The sequence below is a fragment of the Pleurodeles waltl genome, chromosome 1_2 (genome assembly GCF_031143425.1).
Source record: "Pleurodeles waltl isolate 20211129_DDA chromosome 1_2, aPleWal1.hap1.20221129, whole genome shotgun sequence".
Lineage (NCBI taxonomy): Eukaryota > Metazoa > Chordata > Amphibia > Caudata > Salamandridae > Pleurodeles > Pleurodeles waltl.
The window spans coordinates 728,558,593-728,577,032 of NC_090437.1; the positions used below are offsets into that span (position 1 = coordinate 728,558,593).

An 18,440-nucleotide genomic window follows, 5' to 3' on the forward strand; every position below is an offset into this window, starting at 1 on the left:
GACAAAAACCCTTGGATACAGTCATGACTGGTCCAAAAGGGGCACAAGGGTGGTGACCTACTAGCATGCAGGAGCAAAATAAAGTTGCTCTTTGCTTCTACGGGCTTCAGAAATGTAAACAGACGAACTGACAGATTTATCAGTTCATTTTGTTTTCATTTCCGTGCTGGTGAAACCGAAGTACGCAGAGGAGCAGCCCTGGGGAGGGGTGCATCGGGCTCCATGGATTCCACATGTGTGAAGAGAGCTTTTGATTTCAGCCCTCTTCACAAATTTGCGACCCATAGACATGCTGCACATGCCCTTTGCAGCCCAACCCGTCTAAGAATCATGCATGCAAGGGCGGTGAGGTGAAATCACCCCATGCCCTATGAAGAGTCGAGACGAAGCAGGGATAAAAAAGGGGAAACCCTGAACTCTGTCTTGATTTCTGGTATGCGTTTGCGGTGCAGCAATAAAAAGTAAAATGGAGCCATCCAAAATTTCAAGGAACACGAAGGTAAGTAAACTATGGGAAAAATCCTTGCAGAGCAGAATTTCACTATAATAGGCACTGGGCCTACCCAGATTAAACACTGCCTGAAAATTAAGCCTGACGGAATTCCCCCATGTTGCCTGCAGTAATGATTCATTTTTGAGCGTTTACTGAAAGTTTCCCTTGTACATGACAGTTGTGCCTATGTACGTTTTATATTTCTATTGATTGAGGTTTGTTTTAATTATCAGTGAGGGGAAGTGCTGGAATTGGAATTTTTTTTTACTCCATTGCTGAGTAAATTAGGGGTCAATGTGTTGGGGTGTTGAGTCATGAGGGCCAGAGCTTGAAAGCAAAGTCTGATGGTCCATTTACATATTTATTTAAAAATAAAACGGCTACAAAGAAAATTATCAGCAAGCACATATGTGGCAGTAATCAGTTGTAGATTACCTAATTGGCCACAAAAAGGCAGAATATTAAAATATCTTGCAGGGTTACTGATGCAGAAATCTCTGTCTGTCCAGCAGTTTTGAGGGTATTATAATAGCTGAAAGGTAATTCTAGTGAGTAGCACAGCTCTGAGAGAGTTCTTTGTTTTGCCCAGTCACAGACTCAAAGTGGTAAAGAGGGTTAATGTGCCTGCTGCAAGGCACACCATGTAATATGCAAATCACGGATTATTTAGCAAGATAAGTGGGCTGCTGTTTCTGACAGAGATAATTTTGTTACTTCCAGTTCATAATTTGCAATCCTTCTCATATAACACAGTGATCTATGTACTGGCATCGAGGTGCTGCATCCAAACTGTAGGTCATGGGTTTAGATCCTTATTGTTTTTTCTCAATTTGTTGCAATCCTAAGATTGCAAACAAGGGTTCCTTTGAGAACTGATAAAGTCTTGCTAGTGCAGACAACCACAATCTCCGTGTTACATTTTATATTCTGACTGTTTTTCTCCTGACCATTCAGTCTTGACATATAGAGCATGATTACAACCTTGGCGGACGGAATACTCTGTCACAAATGTGACAGATATCCTGTCCCCCGTATTGCAAGTTCCATTATATCCTATGGAACTTGTAAAACGGCGTGCGGGATAACAATCACGTTTGTGACGGAGTATCCCATCCGCCAAGGTCGTAGTCAGGCCCATAACGTCTTCAAATATGGACTGTTAGAAATGGGGTATTTGGTTGGCAGTCAGGTTACCCCTTGTTCAAGCAAGGACCCTCACTCTAGTCAGAGTAAGTCACACACAATCCAAATGATTCTGTGCCCACCCTCTGGTAGCTTGGCACTGAGCAGTCAGGCTTAACTTAGAAGGCAATTTGTAAAGTATTTGTGCAATAAATCATGCAATAACACAGTATAACACCACAAAAATACACCACACAATTGTTAGAAAAATATATAATATTTATCTGATAAGATGCAGGTCAAAATGATTAAAATGCGATAAGTATATTTTGGAATATCACTGTAAAAATTATAAAAAGTATCTTTAGTCTCTTAAAAGCAATAAATGTCTCTTGCAAGTACAAAGTACCTGGTATGTGTTCAAAATCTCCGCAAGGAATCGCAGAGGAGGAGATGCGTGGAAAACAGGGAGGTGTGTGTTGATTTCTCGGGCTGCACATGGCGATGCGTTGTTTATTTTTCACGCAGGGAAGGCTTTGCGTTGATTTCTGGTGCTCGGTCTTGGATCCTCTTCGGGTTGCAGGGTTTTTGGATACCCCGGGGACGATGCGTTCAAATCCGGCGCTAGCAGGACAGAGTCACAGGGGCTGCGTTGATCCGGTGGACATTGGTGGAAATTTCTACCACACGGCAGGTGCTGCGTTGATTCCTCTCGGGAAGTCGGGCTGTGTCGTTCTGGCTCGGCTGTGCATCGATCCAGTGGGCAATGCATTGAATTTCCGGTCGCTATGCTGGCGCTGCATCAATCTCCTTGCGAAGTCAGCTGCGTTGTTCTGGTTCAGCGTGTGTTGAATTTTTCACTGCGATGCAGGCTGTGCGTCGTTTTCTGCCGGCTGTGTCGATTTCTGCCGCACAGGGACCAGGAATTAAGGGGGTCATTCTGACTTTGACGGGCGGCGGAGGCCGCCCGCCAAAGTCCCGCCATGAGAATACCGCTGCGCGGTCAAAAGACCGCCGCGGTAATTCTGAGTTTCCCGCTGGGCAGGCGGGTGACCGCCAGAATGTCGCCCGCCAGCCCAGCGGGAAACCCCCTTCCATGAGGATGCCGGCTCCGAATGGAGCCGGCGGAGTGGAAGGGGTGCGACAGGTGCAGTTGCTTGGCAGACACTGAAAATCTTGGTGGGCCCCCAGGGGCCCCACGACACCCGTTACCGCCAGCCAGGTTCTGACGGTCAAAACCGCCAGGACCAGGCTGGCAGTAAGGGGGTCGGAATCCCCATGGCGGCGCTGCCTGCAGCGCCGCCATGGAGGATTCCTCAGGGCAGCGGGAAAACGGCGGGACACCGCCGGTTTCCCGTTTCTGACCGCGGCTGTACCGCCGCGGTCAGAATGCCCAAGGATGCACCGCCAGCCTGTTGGCGGTGCATCCGCGGTCGGAATGACCCCCTAAGTCTTTTTGGTCCTGAGACTTCAGAGAACAGGAGGCAAGTTCTATCCAAGCCCTTGGAGAGCACTTCTCACCACATCCAGAGAGCAGCAAGGCAGCATGGCAACAGCAAGGCAGCAGTCCTTCGCAGAAAGCAGTCAAGTGAGTCCTTTGGGGAGCCAGGCAGTTCTTCTTGGCAGGGTGCAGGTTCTGGTTCACGTTCTCTTCTCCAGGAAGTGTCTTTGACAAGAGTGTCTTGTCAAGAAGTGTCTTACTTCAGAAGTGTCAAAGTTGGTAGGGGTAGAGGCCCTGTTTAAATACCCAAATGTGCCTTTGAAGTGCGGGAGACTTCAAAGAGTGATTTAGAAGTGCACAAGGACCCCTTTCAGTTCATTCCTGTCTGCCACGATACTAGAAGGGGGTGTGGCAGTCCTTTGTGTGAGGGCAGGCTACTGTCCTTTGACATGTAAGTGCCAGGCCCTCCACCCTCCCAACCCAGGAAGATACATTCAAAATGCAGATGTATGGAAGTGAGGCTGAGCATCCTGTGTTTGGGCTTTGTCTGAGTGAATGCACAAGGGAGCTATCAACTGAACCTAGCCAGAAGTGGATTGTAAGTCACAGAAGGATTTAAGTGCAGAGAAATGCTCACTTTCTAAAAGTGGCATTTCTAAAGTAGTAATATTAAATCCAGCGTCACTAGTCAGCAGGATTGTGTATTACCATTCTGCCCATACTAAATATGACCTTCCTACTCCTTTCAGATCAGCAGCTACCACTCAAACAGTATATGAGGGTAGCCCTAATGTTAGCCTATAAAAGGAGCAGGTCTCACAGCAGTGCAAAAATGAATTTAGGAGTGTTACACTACCAGGACATGTAAACTACAGAGGTACATATCCTGCCTTTTGTCTACACAGCACCCACCCTGTAGGCTACCCAGGGCCTACATTAAGGGTGACTTATATGTAGAAAAAGGGGAGTTTAAGGATTGGCAAGTACTTTTAAATGCCAAGTCGAAGTGGTAGTGAAACTGCACACACAGGCACTGCTGAGACCTGGTTAGGGAGCTACTTATGTGGGTGGCACAACCAGTGCTGCAGCCCATCAGTAGCATTTAATTTACAGGCCCTGGGCACATGTAGTGCACTTGACTAGGAACTTACAAGTAAGTTAAGTAAGCCAATTGGGATTGAGCCAATGCCACCATGTTTTAAGGAGAGAGCATATGCACTTTATCACTGATTAGTCCTAAAGCCAGCAAAAATTAGGTCAGAAAAAGATGAGGAGGGCAAAAGGTTTGGGGGTGACCCTGCAGAAAGGCAATTTCCAACATGGACACTATCTGATTCCTACACCCTATAATCCTCAATGTCTTGTGTAACACTTCCTGCCTCTGTATGATGAAAGCACTCTGACACCCTACACTGAGTAGCGCTATAAAAACATTAATAAAATAATTTAGTAGATGACAGTTAAATCAGTATTACACTATTAATGTTTTCAGTGTAAAAGCTCCCTTCCTATTCTGACTAGGATTCAGGCTTGCTCTCTTCGCTCATCCCCTTAATAATACATTGTGATATATTTTTGCCCTTTCACTTTCAAAGTTCACCATTCACCACTACTTGGATGTCTGCCATGGATGACTTGACATTACTTGTGTACAGGTCCATGTAGTAGCAACACAATTCTTGAATAAATTCAGCCTGGTGATGGGGTGCGTGGCCCGAGGACTTGCGCAGTTCAACTATGACGACCCTCATTTTGCTGGGTTCGCTAACCATGCCAATAGGGAGCTCGCTCAATCACCCTCAGCATGTGTACGAGGTACATTCTACATAAGCCTCCTGATGGTCATAGCAGCACATCCTCTCGACCTCTACTGCCACTTTCTCTTGGGCCTTGATGACCAATGTCTGGCGGATCATCTGGGTGTCTCTGCTCTAGTGTTTATAGCTCCTGCTGTGCTTTCTATATATCAGGTAGTAGTGTATTGCAGACTCCCTTGGCTGCTGAGAAGCATCACCCTCTAATCACTGCCTTAAATGCATCACACTACAAGAGTTGCAAGCTTGTGGACTCCTCATTTACCTATTTACCTCAAAGTAAGTTGTTACGTCAGAACTAATGACGTCCCTAAACACCTGATCTTCTAAGAGTTCTGAGTCACCATATGGGTACCGGGGTTGGGGTGTGACCATCTAAGTCCTAACAGCAATGGATTATGGTCCAAGATTGTTCGGGTCAGGTATTCAGTCAGGTGTGTCAGCTCATGAATGTCTGGCGAGCACAGGGATGTGTCCAATCGCACATGCAAGCCATATAATGGTAAGAGTAATCTCTTCCTTCTGGAAGGTGTGCCCGTTGTGAATCGATTAGTCCCCATTCCTGTTATCAGACCAGAATGCCTCAGTGGTTCGGGAAGTAAGTCAATCCAACGGGGGGGGTAGGGAATAGTAATCTATCTCAAGTTGTGTGAGATATGCAGTTAAAGTCTCCGCCCAGGAGGACAGTTCCAGTGAGGTGAGAGGCTATTTGCCCAGAAAGAGTCGTCAGGAACCCTGGTTGGTCAGTGCTGGCACCATAGACACTATCTATCACTATCGCCCGCCCATCTAGACTCCCTATGATTATGATGTATCGCCCCAGGGAATCCATGATGGACGTGGTATTCTTAAAAGGCACCCTGGGTTTGATCCATATAAGGGCCCCCGCTCACATGACGAGTAAGTAGTGCAATAGACCTGACCTCTCCATCTGCATTGTAGGGCACTCCCCTCCTTGGCGTCCAGGTGGGTCTCCTGGAGAAGAGCTATATTTAACCCTCTTCTAGTGCGATGCAAGAATACCTTGTGACGCTTAATCATCGAGTGCATCCCCCTAATGATCCATGTTAGTACCTTAAAATCTAGCATGTTAGCCATCGGGAGTGTGGTGTGTATTGTACTGGTGGTTGCAGAGACTCCAGGCCCATCCCCAGAGACACCCCCATTGCAGCAAGTCTAGTGTGCGGCAGGCATACACAGCATAAAACAATCCCCTTTTGAACTAAAATAAACACATCACAACCCCCAATCTCCAGGACAAGTAGTGTGACCCATTTGCCCAAGCTTTCAAACAACCAACAATCAAACATTTTCATGCCTTCTAACGCTCAGGCTAATGTCTGTGGGGGTGATAGTCCAGACAGTCTGCAGCGCTTGGCTCTGGGCGTCTCAGGCACCCACCTGACCCAAAGAAGTACATATTAATAGAAAAGCATTGTTAACCTATCCCCGGGGAATACCAATTGCATTAGCAGCAATGGGCAATATGAAAACAAAGTTCTCTTTTAACTCCAGCATCTCAGATCAGTTGTCTCTTGTGGTGCCAGGATAGTTTATTAGAGGAGCTCGTTGGCAGTTCCTGGGGTGACCACCGGTAGGATCACACTGGAAGGTATTGAGACAAGGCAATCGCTGACCGAATCAGATCTCTCCTAGCTTGCTCCATGGGACAGGTACACATGACAAGGCAACAACCTGCTCAGGGCGGCGACCACATTGACTAGCCTCTGGCTCTCTCTCTATACTTCCTCCTCTGTGGTAGATCCAGTCAGTGCAGGTGGTCTCCTTCGCTGAGAGCAATGTCGGCAATTTCCCTTCTGTGCTCGGGGCAGCTCCCACAGGCCCAAGCAAGGCTGCTGCTCCATCCAGGACTATGCATTTTCGAGGGTGGAAAAGAACTGTTCCCCCCGTCTGCATCACAACTCAGAGCTGTGCAGGGAACCGCATGGAGTATGCTATCCCCAGTTCCCAGAGCTTCTTCTTCACTTTGTTAAATGTAGCCCTTAGGCACTGCACCTCTCTGGTGAAGTCTGGGAATATTGAAAACCTATGATTCTCAACCACAAGATTCCCTCTTAGTCGAGCCTGCTGTAAGATATCGTCATGATCTTTGAAGTGGAACAACTGCACTAACACGGCCTCTGGGGAGCGCCTACGGGGCATGCTGAGCCGGGAACCTGTGGGCATGTTTTAAGGCAAAGAAGGGGGATAAGCCCTCTGGGGCCACTTTGCGTCTGAGCCAATCTTCCAAGAAGCGCACCATGTCAGAGCCTTCAGTTTTCTATGGTAGTCCCACTACCCTAATGTCATTGTGGCATGCCTTGTTCTCGGCGTCTTCCACCATGCTCTCTGCTTGTAGGTGAGATTTGATTGAGTCCATGTGACCACTAACCGCCGCCACCACAGGGGTCATCTCAGAGGGCTCTCTTTCAGTTGCAGTGACCCTCTCTGTCAAGCGCTGGTGATCATCGCGCAATAGACCCAAATTGATACTTAGCATATCATTCTTGACTTCGAGGGCCTCTCTGGACGCTACTATGGCCTGTATCGCATCCTAAAATGTGGGGGTGGGAAGTACTGTTGCCATCTTCATTGGTGACGCTTGCTCTGGGCAACCACAGGTGGTGTCTGGGAGCTGGGATCTCCCAAGGTCCACTTCCCTTTTTCTTGTGTACTTTCCTGTGGCACACCCCCGAGTCAATCTCAGCTAAATTCGGCTGCTGTAGATCCTTCTGGTTTGAGGCAAGCTGAGCAGTCAGCCCTAAGATTCAAATTGAGCAATGCAATTCACGGTGGTAGTTCATCCCTGTAGCAACAGAAGGTGATCCAGATCTCCTTCTAGTGGTGGCACCAGTGAGGAGCAACTATTAGGGTCGCATATCTAGGTCCCTCTTGCACAGTCCTGTGGCACAGTCCGCCATGAGCCGGGCTCACCTCCCCAAGTGGTTATAAAGCATAGGAAGGAAACTATGGTGCAAGAATATTATGCCACTTAGTAGGGACCCCAGACCTCTATACTCCCACTTTCTGACACCTCTATTCTGCAAAGGTCTGTGGGGCTGTCCTGACAGCTCCTGCTCCACTTGAAGGCCACTGTACGCCAGGCCCTGCTTGGGTGTAAAAAGACACCCCCTTCTCCTCTGACACCACCATGCCATCCTCCTTTGCAATTAATTTGGGTATCCATGTTGATGATGAGAAGGTCAGTGTGGGCCCCCCAACCCCTCTGTTCACCGTTCACCCCTCACAGGACCGTCTGCACTCCGCTGGGTGCCCACTGGCAACAAGCTCAGTGCTGCCGCTCCACCCTGTCCTGGGTTAGGTTGCCAGGTGGCCGTGGGCCGGTTCCCCAGATCGTCTCATCTTCGGCATGCCCCAGTCGCTAGCTGCAGTTGTGGGGTCCCCCTTGCTGGCAAGAAGTCTGGGGAGCGACCCCCTCCTTCACTTATGTGGCAGTATGGGCCAGATGGGGTCAGATGGAGTTTAGCGTGTTAAAACTCCGGAGCTCTCCGTCTCACTCCATTCGCTGCTTGGCTACACCCCTGACAACATAGACAACTTGAGTTTCGCTCGCCTTGTCTATTTGAAGTCACTCAGAACACCTTGATGAAAAATGACCCCTATAATTTACTGTTACCCATCAATAATTCTGTATGTCAGACTTTCTTAACCCTGGATAAACAACATTATATTGTGAGCCTGGGTGGCACTTTTCATCAGTGGATACAGCAAAATGTTAATCACTTAAGGGCTCTGATAATAATGCTTGTTCAAATCATCTCCGAAATAATGTACATACATACAAAATGTGAACTGCTTCCCTGGAAAATTATATTGAATATCATCAAAACCAATTATATTTATGTTCATCCACATCTTGATCTGTGTGATGCATAGGAGAGATTATCCATTAAAACAGTCAAACCTAATGACATGAGAAGTGTGGTTTTTGTCTCACACAAAAGACTGTGGTGATACAGCTGGCTTATTATGTCATTGTGACACAGACTAATCTGCAGTAGGAGATAGAAATACATTGGAGATAGGAACACTGAATGTATCTGGCTTATCATGTTATAAAAAAAAGCAAATTTTCAACCTTTTAGTATTTCTCCTCTCTTAAGACACTCTTGACAATGATTTCACATATAACTAAGGGCCTGATTTATGTGCTGGCAATGATGCTGTATGCCTACCACCAACATAATGGTCTGTCGATTGGTTTCATCACAGCGGAGATCACTCTGACAGTCTGTTGAGAAAGGTTCGTCAGAGGCAGGCCTCTAAATCCGCCCACCTTATTTGAATGGGCGGAATAAGAGGTCATTTTTCACTGCTTGTCACTGCCAGGTACACCACCCAGGTGATAAGGTGTAGTGAAAATTCCCTTTGTGAGGGGAGCATTTTCTTTTTTTAAATTTTCAAATAGAATATCTCACTTCAGGATTTTCTTTTCAAAAAGAAAGAGAAGAAAACAGTTTGGTGGCGGGCTCTGTCAAAATTAGGGAGCCCCGCACCGAACTGCAAAGATCATTCATTGAAACAGCCGTGCCAGTGGTTCCTGGCAGTGCTTTAAGAAATGTCCACCTGCTTGGAGGTCATTGTAAAAATAAGTAATTTACTCTGTCGCCCTGGCAGAAGAAATGGGCCTTCCTCCAGATTATAAATGTAGCCCTTAGTGAGTAATGCACAGCAAATAAAACATGACTCTTCGACTTGATTCAGAAAAAATGTTGAATATCGGCAAGCAAAAGTCTACACACTTTAGGTATTCACAACGTTTTTCAGAAATATGCCATGGAAGTTATGCGAGTGGCAGGATTTCAGGCATCCTTTATGAGAAACTTTGTGAATGTCTATGTTACTTTATACACAAGTGCAGAGACATTGACAATTGCATATATGTATGTACGCACACTGAAGTGCCACTGTATTTGTGCAATGGTACTTTTTTCTCCATAAGGAAGAAACATTTTTCCCATGGAGAAATCCGTTTCCACACACTTCACTACGTTTGTAGATTTGCCTTTCCCCTTCACATCACGGAAAGAAATTTATTACTAGTACTTAGTAAATCTCTCAACATTTCCAGGATGGTAATGGGTCAGATAATAGTTTGAAAATACCCCCAAAGTCAGGATTTGGAATCCGCTCAAAAACGTATCAGGGAAAGCATAAAATATACTGCACACTCCCCATGCCCTGTGTGAGATATACTCATGTGAAATAAATAGGGGTGTGCGAAAATCGTGTATTTTTCTTTACAGTAATCATGCAAAATTTCAGGAATATTTTTCAAAACTACACATATTTACACAAAATCCAAATATGGCATTTTGTACTATATACTAGCATGAAATGGATGCTCTAAAAAAACAAACGACTTCCTATTGCTTTCTGTTAATTTCCTTCGTTCCTGCGATAATTATGCGATCAGGTGTAGTTACATAATTTTGGGAAGCCAATATAACAAGCTTAACACGAAATTCCTAAAGTTATGCCAATTATGCCGGCATAATTGAAATTTCACCCAGGCCTAGCAATAATACAACATTACGGGTTTATAAAAGCATTTACGACATTGAGTGAATATCGTGCTTTGCATAAGACTAATTTACATGCTTAAATAACTCTCATTCTCTATCTCTCTGTTATATTCCTATAAGCTGATTTGCCACTGGTAGCACTCTGTGGTTTGCTCTTCTCACCCAGAAAATAGATGAATTTGACAATAAGATGGTTTTAGTTTTAAATTAGAAAATATTTAATTGTAATGTTTGTAATGTTTTGAAGTCATTTAGCAGGCTTACAGTTCTTCCCAAAGTAATTCAGCAGGAGGGTTTGGATTTTATTAGAGTTTTGTTTTTGTTGTTGAGGCTTTATATGTGTAAACAACATTTGTGTATATTTACAGGTGTTCCAGTGGAGCTCGTAAAAGAAAGCCTTGGTGAAGAGCTCTTCAATCTGTGCTATGAAGAAGATGAGCACGTCTTGGAAGTTGTTGGGGGGACCCTGAAGGACTTCTTGAACAGTTTTACAACTCACTTAAAGCAGAGTGGCCAAAGCCATGGAGCAGAGGAAGTCGATGCCCCTGAGGAAGCATCTATACTCTGCCTGGAAAAGGATCAAGACTTCTTAAATGTGTATTACTTCTTCCCAAAGAAAATCACAGCATTGATCTTTCCTGGTATTATCAAAGCAGCTGCTCGTGTTCTGTATGAGACGCAGGTCGAAGTACGGTGGGTGCCTTCTTGCTTCAATAACGACAGCAGTGAATTCATTAACCAGCCCTACTTGCTCTACTCGGTGCACATGAAGAACACGAAGCCTTCCCTATCTCCGTGCAGACCACAATCTTCAGTAGTGATCCCAGCCTCTTTGTTCTGTAAGACCTTTCCTTTCCACTTCATGTTTGACAAGGACATGGTGGTTTTGCAGATTGGCAATGGCATCAAGAGGCTTCTGAATAAGAGAGACTTTCCGGGAAAGACTATCTTTGATGAATATTTTGAAATCCTCTCTCCTAAAATAGGCTGCACTTTCAGCGGGATCATGACCATGCTGAATATGCAGTTTACCATCAGAGTCAAAAGATGGGGGAACGCGTTAGAAGCGCCTTCAAAGGTGAGGAAAGTAATTGATGTCCTGTGCTTCATTACCTTTCTAACTTGTTTCGGTAACATGATTATGCTGTAATCCTTCTCTCTCTCGAGGTATATTTTATGATCTGAAGAACATTGACAGTGGGTTTATCAGATGCTGCGCTATAAACATTCAAAGATGCTGAAAGTCAGTGACTGATTTTTCAGAAACACATTTCATTCTGTGTGTAAAAAAAGTTAAATGACGCTAGGTAGCATATTACATTCAAGTTCACAAATTAAAGGTAAAAGATCGAAACAACACTGAGGGTTTGAGCACACCAAAAGAACCACTCAGCATAATCGATTATATGTTTACCTCCAACACCTTCGCAGATTTCTTTACCAAGGGGTGAATTCATGGCTCAGTGCAAAGTGATCATAATGCTGTTGAAGCTAGAATGGTTACCCCCATTCCAGGGATTAAGAAGTGGCTCCAGGTGTGACTGGGCTGACCCCAAAGGACCAGGGTAAGAGAGTTGGGTGGCGGAAAATTTCCAATTATCACTTTAATGGCAGAGGTTGTCAAGAGATGCAGGAGTGTGCTTTTTAGCTCCCTATTAGTGTATACGGCCCCACCACTTGCCATTTTGGCAGACTTTCAGCTTTGAATAGCACCCTTAGATCCATCATGCTGGATCTGTAAGGGCCTGTAGGGGACCCAAAAGAGGGGTAATTGATCAAAACTGCTTGGGTGCTAGTAAGTGCTTGTATAAAGCTCTTAAGGATAAGCCTAGGGATCCCCAATCTATAAGGACAGCTAGGATGCCTATAAAGAGGCCATTAGAAAAAGAAAGCAATGCCTCAAAGAAGAGAAGTGGGACCATTTAGTGGATGCATGTAAGCTTGGGAATGTGAGGACCTTTTGGAATATAGTGAATAGCCAACCTGCTTATCAAGTCTCCCCGAATAATGTAGGGACTAGCATATCCACCCAAAAATGAGTTGACATTTTGAAAGGGTTTACTCTTTGGACAGGGCAGAACAACCGTTGGAGGCATGCGTAGTAATCTCCTTTCCGTTGAGTCTAAATTTTAATTTGGAAGAGGTTCAGCATGCCATTATGGGCAGCCCCTCTAAAAAAGCTCCTGGCCCTGACGGTGTCCCCATTGACTTATATAAAGAAGATGTCAACATGTGGGCCCCGTTACTGACTAACGTACTCAATGCTGTCATGCAAATCGACATCCCTAATTCTTGGAAGTCAGCAGTAATAGTGCCAGTCTTCAGAAAAGGCTGTAGGCAAGACCATGGTTGTTACCGCCCTATTTCTCTGTTGGACTCCATGGTTAAGATAGTTGGCCATATTGTTCTTCTCCGTATTGAAGATTATATTCAAGCAAATAACATTAGTTGCCAGGCTCAGTATGGATTCAGATAGGGCATGGGGACAATGAAACAGTGTCTTAACCTCAACCTACTGATGGGCAAATATGTGGTGGCCAAGAAGGGAGCTGTATATTTGGCACTTATGGACCTTAACAGTGCCTTTGACAGGGTTAACCGCTCAAATTTATGGACAATTTTGGATGATCTGGTAGTGCCCCAACCTCTGGTAAATTTTCTCTGGGCCCTACATCTTGATGTTAATGTCTCAGTAAGATTTGTGATGCCAGGGGAATGCTCTGATGTTTTTAAACTGTCACGGGGTGTAAGGCAGGGATGTGTCATGGCACCAATTTTATTTTTATGATACATTAATGGCCTGAACTTGTACCTAGCTTCTCATGGCAAGGATCTTTTGAAGTTCAAAAACACCCCGGTCCCCTCATTATTATACGGAGATAATGCAGTTATTTTATCTTGTACGCTGAATGGTCTCAAAGCTTTGGTGGATCTGTTTGTTGCTTTTATGGGTGACTTGGAACTGGATGTAAATACTTCGAAGACGCATTTCATGATATGTGGGAAGCGGAACCCACAACTTAGACCGATTGCAATCAAGGGTCAAGTGATAACAAGGGTGATCTTCTTTTCTTATCTGGGGGAATCACATTTGATGAACACTGTACATGGACTCAATGTCTCGCTAATCGATGTCTGCATTTTGGTCAGTCTTGTAGGGTACTTTTTAGATTCGCTCAGATGGCTGGGAGCAAACCTGTTTTAACCCTATTGCAGATTTACAAGATGAAGTGTCTACTGGTACTATTATATGGTGCAGGAATTTGGGGGTATTCAAATTGTAAGTCTATCCAACGTGAAGGAAACCACTTTTGTAGAAAGTTACTAGGTTTGGGTCGAGCCAGCCGGAGTTTGTTTATGCATGAGCATCTGGGCTTGAATTTTGCAGAAGAGCATGCAAAAATTGGCCCTATCATGTTATGGATAACAGTATGGAGTGGGAAATCGACTGCTTTTAACAAGGACGTCATTGAGGATTGTTTTATAAACCAGAATCGCTGAAACGGATAGACAGAAAGACTGTGAAGGAGATGCTACTTGACCAGTTTGCCAAAAACAGAGTAAATTTGACCCTGGTTGCCCATTCACCCCGGGCTTTGTTGATTTTAAATACCACTCCTGGACTGGAACCTTATCTTTCCTTTGTTAGAAGCCGTTGGAAAAGACTTCTGCTTACCAGGTTTAGATTAGGTTCTGTCCGATGCAACTTATGTTTCCCGTCTGGACAAAGTGACCCCTTTGCAATTAAGATCTGTCCCTATGATAACGTTTCATCTCAGACTTTAGAACATTTGGTGTTGTTCTGTAGGTATGACACTTTTAGAAGAAGATTTCTCCTTCCTGTTCTTAAAGCCAAAGGATTTTATCAATGTTGGCCTGCTGTTCTGTATTTACAAATGTTGAATGAACCCAATGTAGCTCTGGAAGTCTCCAAATTTTGAAAGATTGACATACCTTAGAACAAGCTCGTGAATTTCGGGCCTTAACATTTTTGAAGTCTTTTAAACAATTGTACTGTACACCTGTTTAAATCCCACCGCACTGATCCACAGCACAGCATCCATTGCAAAGTATGTTCTAAAAAAAAAGGTTTCGAAAGAAGGTGCTATTTTATCAGTTATACGTAAGATTATTTAGTGTAACAGTGGAATAGAATGAGGTTTCTGCAGAAAACATTCTGAACACCTTTAGGTACAACTTTGCTTATATTTTTACTATTAAAATCGTTTTTAAATTGTTGTAAATCTTGGTTGCTGGATAATAAACTGAAACAAGAATCCTTATTTAAATTGACACAGTGTAGCAAATTAACAGCTAGCAAAGCTAAGAGCTGCCATGGCCCTGCTGTGGCTGCTCTGTGACACTCCAGTAATGCAAACTGTGGGACTGACCCTTAATATTTATGTAAATTCCTTTCCTTTTATCCTGCTATAACTGGCTCCTCGACAACCCGCCTACATGATCAGAGAGAACATATGCAAAGTGGCCTTTCTTTTTCAAGAGTTATCCTTTCTGCATTTAGCATTTCATAAGAGGCATTCGGCTTTCTCTTTTCCTACCTTTTAACTAATTTGTGATATTCCTCTGCCGTCACCTTTGCATCCATCACTTCCACACATAAACTCTTATCACGACAATGCAAAAGCAGAACATTCACGTTAAATTGGTGACCAGTGAACTGCTGCATATTTAACACAAGTTTTATAGTTTGAATGATTGATTGGTAATACCACACCAAGAAAAGTGGGAATACCAGTTCTCTGCATTTGTACTAACATCGTATTTTGTAAAGTTCATAGACATTTTGAAAATCTTTGAAAATCTTCTCCCTAATTTGTTTCTCCATTTAGAACAGAATATGCTGTAATTTCATGACAGACACTGGAATCATGGTCAGGGTCGTACTTGGATAAAAAGTGGCACATACACTAAAATAAAAGCGGTCCCCATTAACCAACCAGTTAGCTAAAAAAGTGGCTTGCATTTGCAAATCAGGCCAGTTTTAAACTTCTAAAAACAGGCAGTATGGGTGTTTTACTAGGTATGGGAGAGTGTTTGCATTTGTGTTTACTGCCGACAATATTTGTAGCGAAATTAGGGAAATCAACAATGAAAACCAGCCCATCTATCCTTAAAACAAACCCACAGAGTGATAAAAAGAGGTCCACACACTGAGCGGTCAGACAAGCCAATCGGGCACTGCCTAATTGCCCTGTAGGCTAGTCTGATCCTGGTCATCACATTAATATCAAAAACCCATAACTCTTTATATTAGGTACTCTGGAAAGTAATCTATAGGCCTTCACTCTTGTGTCTGAACCCATGAAAATAGTAAAATAAAACTTCCCATTTCTTATTTCATATCCATTCCCTCTGAAAGGTCGAGGACTTCTATTAATTTTTTCTTGCTTTGGGTTTTTCGCCCAGATTCTCCAGTTATTAATGCAGGAGATACATTGTCTCTACTTTACCGTGTTGTGGTTTGCTATATTTATGTTGAATGCAATGTAACTGTTCTTTTTGGAGTCAAGTGCTTGTGGTTCGTCTTCAGGCTTCTATAGGTTGCCCTTCTTTGTTCACACTCTTCTTGAATGATGAATTCCTGCAACATCAATTCTCACATAGAAGGTGATGTTCACAGATGCAAATGTGAAGTCTTGAAAAAAATATTTTTAGGGTGGGCACAAGTAAAGACACCTATGTCAGGAAAACTTTTATTAAAATGTCTTCTTAAGTAGACACTGGGTTTATCCATTGTGATTTGTCACTAGTCACATTTTGAATTTCAAAGGTATGTATAGTTTTGCTGGACACACTATTGCATCAAAGGAATCTATATTTCCTCATATCACCCTTCGTCTTTGTAATATAGACTAAATGTACATTTTGAAATAATTCCTACATACAGAACTAATTCAGCATTCCTCCTTGAAATAGCAAATATTTCATAAAAATATCAAAATAATCTACTTTAATCTTTCCTTAGTGATTTCCATTAAAAGTTTAGTATTTGGAGTGCTCCCTATTCCACATGAGTAGCGTGCATTATTTGAACAAAGCAATGTATAATATATTAGAAAGCCTTTTGACTGAAGACCTGAGCTGGGTGGGTCAGCTGGTTGTCCATAGGGTTGTATTGAGTAGTGAGTAGATGAGTAGGTAGCATTGTGATTTAAGGCACGTTCACCCCTTTTATAACCCACTGAGAACTGGAAGACACTGCTCTGTCCCCTGCTAAGAGATTATCTCCTAATGTGATAAAAGAGCGAGTAAGTGATGAAATAGTAACATGACTGGTAGCTGATCTGGATTTATTTTTAAGAAGGTTGCAGTCCTTGGGGGATTGTTGCATGGGGAAAAAGAAAGTTATTTGTCCTTCAAGCCTCAATATTCTCCCAGGAGTTGGCTCACAGGAATACAGAGGACCAGAAATTAGTTAACAAGAATGCTTGGCAGAAGGTTTTTTTTTATGACTGACAATACGTGACCTGTGAACTCTTTGGACATCTACCTTCATAAAGGAAAAGAGAACACAAATAAGATAAATGTGACTAATTTAGTCACAGTGTATCCGGACTACTTGGTTCTCTGGATGAATCACACTATTGTTGCCTTTTGCCTTTATGTTTAGAGCATTATGTGCACTCACTTTGCTCACTGACCTTCGCAGGTTATAGGCAAAAGCCACTCAATCTATACTCTCCTCTCTTCTTAGATACTGATTCCTATGTTGTGCCCACCGGTAATATTGTTTTTAATTAGCAAAAACATTTTTAATTGACTGCATTTTGCCCCTTTGATAAAGTAGCACCAACCCAAATCTCACTCACAATTGCACTAAGCCATGTCTTTCTTGGTACACCTTTGAACCTTCACACCTAAAAAGGGATGACAAACAAGTTAAACAGGAAAGGCTCACCTCTTGATCTTTCCTGCAAAGCTTAATCAAGTATAATACTAAGAATCCGCAGAACGTCCATTCTTGAAACTAAGGCTACTTTTTGGCAAAACCATATCTAAAAGGTATTTAACCCTGTCAAAACAGTTAATAAAACAGTTGACATTCTGGTTATCCTACCAGCTAGTGCACAGATCATTGATCATTCTTATGACCCTTCCTTCTTATCTATCAGCAAATTTCATCAAACCTTTCTGCCAACAGTGTGTCAAGCACCCTCAAGGCAGCAGTCAGCTTCTTGATGTTCCTTATACTTAGGTCTTCTACACTGGCTGAGTATTTGTAAGGAAATGTCTTCCTTGGCATGGCTACTCCCTGACATCTTGCCTTTTGTTGATGCCAGTTATGATTCAAAGTGTGCTGGGACCCTGCTAACCAGGCCCCAGCACCAGTGTTCTTTCCCTAAACTGTACCTTTGTTCCCACAATTGGCACAGCCCTGGCACACAGATAAGTCCCTTGTAAATGGTACCCCTGGTACCAAGTGCCCTGTTGCAAGGGAAGGTCTCTAAGGGCTGCAGCATGTCTTATGCCACCCTGGGGACCCCTCACTCAGCACATGCACACTGTCTCACAGTTTGTGTGTGCTGGTGGGGAGAAAATGACTAAGTTGACATGGCACTTACCTCAGAGTGCCATGCCCACCTCTCACTGCCTGTGGCATAGGTAAGTCACCCATCTAGCAGGCCTTACAACCCTAAGGCAGGGTGCACTATACCACAGGTGAGGGCATAAGTGCATGAGCGCTATGCCCCGACAGTGTCTAAGCAAAACCTTAGACATTGTAAGTGCAGGGTAGCCATAAAGAGTATATGGTCTGGGAGTTTGTCAAATACGAACTCCACAGTTCCATAATGGCTACACTGAAATCTGGGAAGTTTGGTATCAAACTTCTCAGCACAATAAATGCAAACTGATGCCAGTGTGGGATTTATTGTAAAATACACCCAGAGGGCATCTTAGAGATGCCCCCTGACTACCAGTCTGACTGCTAGTGCTAGGCTGACCAGTTTCTGCCAGCCTGCCACAACCAGACGAGTTTCTTGCCACAGAGTGCCTTTGTCACT

General features: G+C 43.9%; 1 protein-coding gene across 1 annotated transcript in view; it reads left to right on the top strand.

The window, feature by feature from the left end:
- Window positions 1-18,440, top strand: part of GUCY1A1 (guanylate cyclase 1 soluble subunit alpha 1) — a 465,791-nt gene that overhangs the window by 306,419 nt on the left and 140,932 nt on the right. The window contains exon 5 of the mRNA XM_069243102.1: window positions 10,785-11,494. Coding sequence (XP_069099203.1) covers window positions 10,785-11,494 — 710 coding nt within the window. The remainder of the gene's footprint in view (window positions 1-10,784; window positions 11,495-18,440) is intronic.